Consider the following 7,610-nt stretch of genomic DNA (forward strand, 5'->3'; position numbering starts at 1 on the left):
TGACTTGGAATGAGAGCTCTCTCACATTCTTTCTTTTGTATATGTATAGGAAAACCTGCAAAATCGGCAGTGTATCAAATACTTGTTCTCCCCACTGTATAGGGGAAGTTTTCCAGTATCATAATATTTTTTGTAATATAATATCTGTTAAGATGAACACCACACTCACATACATTAGGTCAAAAGTCAACAATATAGTGAAGATAAATTGAGGGTTGTTTTCCATAAAAGTCAGATGGGGGAAAGTTTTAATTTTATTAATTTATGAAAAATGTATGGATTGATTACTTAATTTAATAAATTATTTAATTGTATTTAATTTGCTTTAAATTGATTCATTATTTTATAATAGAAAAAAAAAAACTATGGATTTTTGTTACCACCTCCCCTTTTACAGTAACATAAATTTAGCTAAAAAATGATATTCAGCAGTGGCAGGTTCAGCTGTGACAACTTACACGATATAGTGACAACATGATCATTTCAGAGTTTCAATAGCCGTGAGAACCATGACTTCCCTTGATCTAAATGCATGACATGCATATTCATAACCACTTACTCTATCCTCCTGGGACCCAAGAATAGACTTTTGTCCACTGTAGTGGACATTATATTTTAGTGAATTTCTCTGACATCATACATGTCACATGACACAACCTGGGTGTCCTGTAAAGAGCACATTCAGGGCTTTTCAGAGATACCAAATGTTTGGAGGTTTCACCATGAAAACAACTTCTCCTTGGTCTTTAAAAATGTCTGACATTAATTTAGTGATCAAATGTAGCATTCTTATGGAAATATGATAATATATTGTAATTATAATTTAAATTGGACAACTTTTCAAATTGTATTTCATAAAACAACATCTCAGGAAAATGTTATGGGGTTTCAAATAAAAAAAAATACTTTCTGTTACAGAACAATGATTGATTTCAAACGTGTCCACTGTAAATGACATCAGGACTTAAATCGTCTTTATCAGGCATTTTAGGAGACACAACAAGTGAATATGGAAATAAATTATACATCAATATTCCTATGAAATATTAGATATTATTATTAAAATGTTGCCAATTATTACTCCAATTATTACACTTATTTTTTCATTAAATGTTGTTCCAAGAACACTTTAATGTGTAAATTAGATACAGTGTATAGATACATTGCATTGAATGGGAATAGTAATTTACGGCCATTTTACCCACATATTGCATAAAGTAAAATGGTGTATCAATTCATTCCGTTATTTCTTTCATAACATAGTTGAGAATAATCTTTATACAAATTTTGGTTGAAAAAATCCTGAAACCCCAAAATGTATTGGTGATTGAAAAAAAAAATCCCATTGTTTTTGCCTATACATATAATTTCTTGTCATTTTATTTTTTAAACAACTTAGTCCTGGCGTCCACTACAGAGGACATAGCATAATGTATGAATAAAATATTATTTTTCAAAAAATGTTTTTTTTTACCATTTGTTTATTGTGCTCTAAACAGTGTGATGACATGGAAAAAAACTAAAGTAAAAAAAACTTTTTTTTTCTGGGTCTCAGGAGACTATACATAATGCATATTGCATTAATAACTGATGCATGTTAGATTTTTATTACCTGTATTTTAAATTGTTGCACCGCTTGTTCAGCCTGTTGAAGTGATTTATCACGTCTCTTCCGTGCGTTTAGTATTTTCTTCTGAATCTTCTGGTTATTTCTCCATTTCCAGAAGAGAATTAACGCACCTGTACCGCAAACTGTGGCTGCAAACACCGGCGTCCAGTTAATATTCATATCTGAGGTAAGTTGTTGCAAATTAAAACTCTCCATAACTGTTGCTCAATGTGTTGTGTGTGTAGTCTGTCTCTGGGTCTTTAAGAACTCTAGTAGTGTTAACCACAACAAATGAACGCCCAATGTTACAACTTTTAACCGATTTCCTGTGCGAATGGAGATCAGAGCCCTTCGATAAAGAGGGAGACTACAAACTGCGCTCAAAATGGCCGATCCTGACTGGGAGAAAGGCTGTTCATTTGAATGGAAGGCAAAGGCTACGTTTACATGCAAAACACAAGTGTATTGCCAATAAAAAGATTAAGGAATTGCCATTATTTCAATTGTTCGCTAAGAAATCCTTTTTTCTTCACCTTTATTTTTATCTCCATGTCTATAACTCATGAATATTAATTAGGCCATGCTGATCTCACCTTCCTAGTAAAAATGTGCCTTATTATTATTATTATACATATAATTATTGCCATAACGTGCATTTAAACAGTCTATATTTAACTTTTTTATTGCATTAATAAGAACATTAACATAATATACACTTCACAATGTATTCAACTATTATATTCATAATAGCATTAAGGAAACAACAAAAAGAGAAAAAAAGGGGGAAACACTAATTATACAAGAAATTACCAAGAGAAAAGGATTCAAAAATTATAAATATCCGTTTTCCTTTTAGGGCCTCAGTTTTAAAAAACATACGATGCAGGTTTATTATTTGTCCATTTTTGTTTATGTATATGGTATTTTCCATACATAATTATTAAATTAATCACCAAATTTTGCTCCAAACTCTTACTCTTATACAATAAAAATATATCTTTACCAAATAGCTGAATCTTTCATTTTGTGAGTTTAAACATCAGATATGGATTCTTCTTCTATAGCCTACAAAAGACACATGTACAGTCTCCATGTCTCAATGGGTAAATCAAATTAATAACTTTATATGTAATTTCCATAAATTCTTTCCATTCAATCTGGTTATACATTGAATTCCCAAATGGTTTGCATTTAGGCCGTGATATTTTTCTGCATAATGTTTTTATATAAAAGCTATAAAAAAAATGTTTTATCTTTAATCTTCACACTGTTAATACTTAACTGATCATAGGGAGATAGACTCAGAGGATATATGACCTAATTAAAGTTGAATAAGGCAACTAGGAATGGCATCAAATATTATTGCAAACTCTTTAGCAATTACAGGGATCTTATAATAATTAAGGAATTCACAGTAATTAAATAGATGCCTATTAATCTTAAATAGACTAACTGTCTCACCAATATTATACCATTATCATACTGTAGATTAGAATAAGGACTTGTTTTTAAACGTAATATATTTGTTGTGGAGAAAAGTTATGTTTAAAAATAAGCATCTGTAATAATAATAATAAAAAAACAATTTAAAAAAAACAATAAAAAAAACAATGAAAACAAGAAAGCTTTACCGGAACCTTATTTATATCAAAATTAAATAAAAAAAATTTTTTTTTTTTTTTTTTTTTTCAAAAATCTATTCAGCGAAAATATTCCATAAATATATTCACAACAAAATGGTTATGAAATTATGAAATTAAACAAAATAGTATCCACTTCTATTATGACTGATTGTGGAACATCTAATACAAGAGCTGTAAACACTAAACCTGATGACCCTTCAGTTTTGGATGATAATATTCTACCTTTTAATGATTCTCCGAGCCAACAGGTGGCAGCAAAGCATTCACAATGTAACGCAGATCAACGCTAGTCGTATTTAAATGTGGAAATATGTCATATTTTACATACGTCTCTCGCTAAAAACTACACTTTATTCAATATTACTGTCGCATACACAATTATACACAAATATTGGTGTTTGCATGGCATGAACGCGGTGAACCGGAAGTTGGCAGAGGTGGACGTCTCTCTTTGCATGAACGTCTTTAAACTCTTACAACTTCCGGAAAGTGTCACGCTGTCCTCCATCGGCGATAATTACAGTCTACAGAGGGTCACTTCTGGAAAACTGAGCTAAAATCATGGTTTTCGAAGACAAAATGATCATGAACGGAGAGCCAGAGGAGGTATATTAGCATATAGTGTTTTGCTGAGCGGTTTAAATGTAATTTAGGGGGCAAAGGAGTCGCTTTATGTCGAAACGTTCTGGTTTATGTGGCCGAGCCTGATCTATAGGTTGATTATTATGTACATATATACTATTATTGCATGCTTCTGCTGTCTAAACTGTTGCGTGAGATTTTGCCTTAGTCTTTTACGTGTAAACACACTCATCCTAGGTATCCCATGTATTACTTTTATTTTCATACTATTCATGTGTGTATATATATGAATGAACATGTAACCTATTAATATACTTTGTTGTGTTCAGGAGGAGGAAGAAGAAGAGGAGGAGGACATGGTGGTATGTCTCTTATGTATTATATCAACATTTTCTGACCAATATTATATTCCCACATTATGTCCAAATCAATCCATATGAATTTAACAAATATTTACCAATTGCTTTAAAGTGGTGAATGGGTCAATTCCATAAACTTTCACTATTGTGCCCTTGATCAAGACCTCAGGTTATCTCAGTAAATGAGTGTACTGTAAACCACTTTTGAATGAGTAAACTATTATTAAATACAGTAATTTAATTAATAATTTTTAAAAGAGTGAAATTATTATTTGGAATTTTTAAAATGTAATTAAGGTGAATCTCATGAAAACAAGTTATGTCCAGGTAATTTCACCTCAAAATCAAAATATAACTACAAGAGTCCACAATGTGTGTGGAAAACATGGCTAAAATCTAAATAAATAAATAAAAAACAAAAAGTAGATCCTGTGGATGCCTTTGATTTTGTGTGAATTTCCTGGATCTCAGCTGTGCGGTGTTGAGGGTGTTGAGGTTATAGCGCCCTCTATCGTAACTGAAACAAATTTGACATGTATCCTTCGTGTTCTTGCATACCAAATCCTATTCACTTTGGATATTGAAGTCCCAAGTTCCAGAACATTGTCTCATATCTTATATCAGTCATCCCTTTAGGCTTGTGTCTGGATGATATGCACAATTTACATTTAATCATTTAGCAGACGCTTTTATCCAAAACGACTTACCAATGAGGATACAATTGGACAGTATACAAGTGCTGTAACAAGTCTCAGTTAGTCCATGCACCAGGTTTGATGAAGAATGTTGTTTGATATGTGCTCTGCAGGACCCTCTAGAGGTCGTGAGGGAGAAGTGTGAGCAGTCGGAGCATTGTGTTCACGCACGCGAGCGTCTGGAGGCGTGCGAGTCCCGGGTCGGCTCACGCTCAGAGACCACAGAAGACTGTACAGAGGAGCTCTTCGACTTCCTACACGCTCGTGACCACTGTGTAAGGGTGCTCGTGGCTGTTAGATGCCATTAGCTATGCTTCCGTCCACCTACTTTTATGTGCATTTTGGGATATCACATTAAAACAACGCTGGATGGAAACACTAAGATGTGCATAAATTCTAAAAACTCTCATAAATCGAGGCCAAAAAAAAAAAAATGTCGATAAGAAGACACAAGCATAATCTACAATGGAAACACATTTACTAAATAAATATAAACTCAGGTGACTTTGCCTCAGCAGAGGCTGTGATTGGATAACTGGACTAACCTGCGGTCCAATCGCATCACAGCATCTCAGATGTTGTTTTGGTGGCTCTGAAACTAAAGTCTGTCATCAGAATGATTGGGTTTAATTCCCTCCGTCTTACAAGATTGTTTCCTCAAACACCAGCATCCGAACGCAAGAGAACATGACAGTGTTTATTGTGTTTCGTCTGACGTTCTGAGACGAACTCATTTATCATGGAGGAAAAAAGAGCCACAGGTTCTTCCTCAATTGCAGCAACCATTTTCTTTTACTGATAGTTTGCGCCGATTTCCCAGGAAGTGACGATTTTGTTCTCTTGAACACATGGGATTGAAACGCTGCTTTATTCATAAATGTTTTATGTGATGCTCCAATTTTGCACGTATTTTAAAGGGATAGTTCACCCAAAAATTCAAATTATCCCATCATTTACTCCCCCTCAAGCTGTCCTAGGTGTATATGTCATATTAAAAAAAATATCCTGGCTCTTCCAAGCTTTATAATGGGAGTGAATGAAACCTGAGATTCCGCATCAATCCATTATAAAAGTCGCAAAGCGATACGTTATTGTAAGAAAAATATCCATATTCATTACTCTATAAACTAGAATCACTGGCTACCGGAGTTCCGGTGGGAGAGTGACCTTTGACCCGACGCATGAAGTAATGACGAACGTGGAAGCACAGAGGATAGAGAATCGAGAGTTTTAAAGATAAATGTGGGAGGAGCTTGAATTTGTTCCCAGCTCTATTTGTTTGAACCGTGAGAAGCGTCAAAGCCTAACTCCTACATCCTACGTCAGGTCAAAGGTCAAAGGTCACTCGCCATGCGACGGGTATACACATAGGATGGTTTGAGGGCGAGTACAAAAAGAACATTTTGGAAGAACTATCCCTTTAAAATCACAACTGTGGGTGGAAACATAGCTAATGATTGGTAGAGAGGTTTAGATGATGTACTTAGCATTTTAGGAAGAGTCTTTTCTTTTCAAATGACAGTCTCACACCTTCATTCACACCTACCAAAAATGCTAAATCTATCATTATTTAGAGAAAATTCTCAAAATCTTCTTTTGTCTGACAGAATTTTTGCTCTTAAATGAACTGTTTAAAATAATTTGTGAACATAATTACATATAACATGTTGTTCTGTTCTTGTTTTCTACAGGTGGCCCACAAGGTCTTCCAGTCAGTCAAATAAATGGAGCTGTTTATAGATGGTTGTCTGCTTATAGAAATACAGTGCTCGGTTATTTATGTAATGTGATTTTTGACCCAGATTCAATATTTCCCTGTAACCGATTCCATATTGCCGAGTTGTGACTGAAGTATTAATAGCTATTCTCTTTTTTCTTCTCTCATATGAAATAATGTGTCCTCTGTTGTTGAGATCAGTAAAGAGGTGATGCTCACACAGAATTTGGGTTTGTTGCTAATGTCAAATAACAGAAAACAATAAAGATCTAAAAACAACTGCTGTATGCAATACTTTATTGCCACTTTATTGTTTTTTGGGAACAAATGTGTTTCGGTGTAAGGAGCGCCGCAGCAAAGAAGCATCAACAGTAGACCTGATGAAAATGAAAACAGGTAAGCATCAAGGAACATTATAAATGAACTCGAGTAGTCATACGTGTTCAAAATAATGTGCTGGTGCTTGTCATGTCTTCTCGTGCTCTCTTGTGCTTTTGAAGAATCTTACTAATTTATTTAGAAAAACAATAGCGAAGTGTATATAGAATACAATAAGATGCAACTTTTCACAGGAATAAAATAGAAAGGTTGCTATGTTTATTCAAAGGGACATATATAATGGGACAATTTTAATGAAGAAATTACAACTTTTTTGTTTTATGTAATCAGTGATTTATTGCTTTTGGAGAACCTTTCATGAGCTGGAGCATAGAAATACATAATAAAGGCCTTTATTATGTAAATCTATGAGCTGGAGTGTTGGACTGGGCGGGACCTGTACCACGTGTTCCATACAGCGCGTTTCATTGGCTACAGCAGCGCCCGGAAGTTAGGAGTCGACGCGTTCTTTGCATAGAATTTGAGCGACTAGAATGGAATTCAACATGAAATTACGTTGTTTTAACTGGCGGGACTTAGCAGCCCAAACGTGTCTTTACTGAGAGTTTTTTAGTTTGATGGATATAAAGATAATATTCAGATGTAACTTGTTAGAATAATATTCAT

General features: G+C 34.1%; 2 protein-coding genes across 2 annotated transcripts in view; one reads left to right on the forward strand and one right to left on the reverse strand.

The window, feature by feature from the left end:
• The window catches only part of faah (fatty acid amide hydrolase), a 28,191-nt gene extending 26,209 nt beyond the window's left edge, over positions 1-1,982 (reverse strand). Inside the window, exon 1 of the mRNA XM_082136152.1 lies at positions 1,613-1,982. Within this exon, the coding sequence (XP_081992278.1) occupies positions 1,613-1,825 (213 nt within the window). The 5' untranslated portion in view covers positions 1,826-1,982. The remainder of the gene's footprint in view (positions 1-1,612) is intronic.
• Positions 1,983-3,707: 1,725 nt separating this feature from the next.
• On the forward strand, positions 3,708-6,884 carry uqcrh (ubiquinol-cytochrome c reductase hinge protein). Its single transcript, XM_082136278.1, has 4 exons — positions 3,708-3,858; positions 4,164-4,196; positions 5,002-5,163; positions 6,580-6,884. Exons 1-4 carry the CDS (start codon positions 3,814-3,816, stop codon positions 6,610-6,612), a joined length of 273 nt encoding a protein of 90 aa, XP_081992404.1. The 5' UTR covers positions 3,708-3,813; the 3' UTR covers positions 6,613-6,884.
• The last annotated feature ends 726 nt before the right edge of the window (positions 6,885-7,610 follow it).

Source organism: Leuciscus leuciscus, assembly GCF_965113295.1.
Source record: "Leuciscus leuciscus genome assembly, chromosome: 14".
In the NCBI taxonomy this organism is placed as follows: Eukaryota; Metazoa; Chordata; class Actinopteri; order Cypriniformes; family Leuciscidae; genus Leuciscus; species Leuciscus leuciscus.

What these genes read in the sequence shown, in the direction of transcription:
- uqcrh (XM_082136278.1), top strand. Translation starts at nt 3,814, where the DNA reads ATGGTTTTCGAAGACAAAATGATCATGAACGGAGAGCCAGAGGAG. An exon ending in TGAACGGAGAGCCAGAGGAG is followed by an intron (nt 3,859 to 4,163) that starts GTATATTAGCAT and finishes TGTTGTGTTCAG; the next exon opens with GAGGAGGAAGAAGAAGAGGA. An exon ending in TACACGCTCGTGACCACTGT is followed by an intron (nt 5,164 to 6,579) that starts GTAAGGGTGCTC and finishes TGTTTTCTACAG; the next exon opens with GTGGCCCACAAGGTCTTCCA.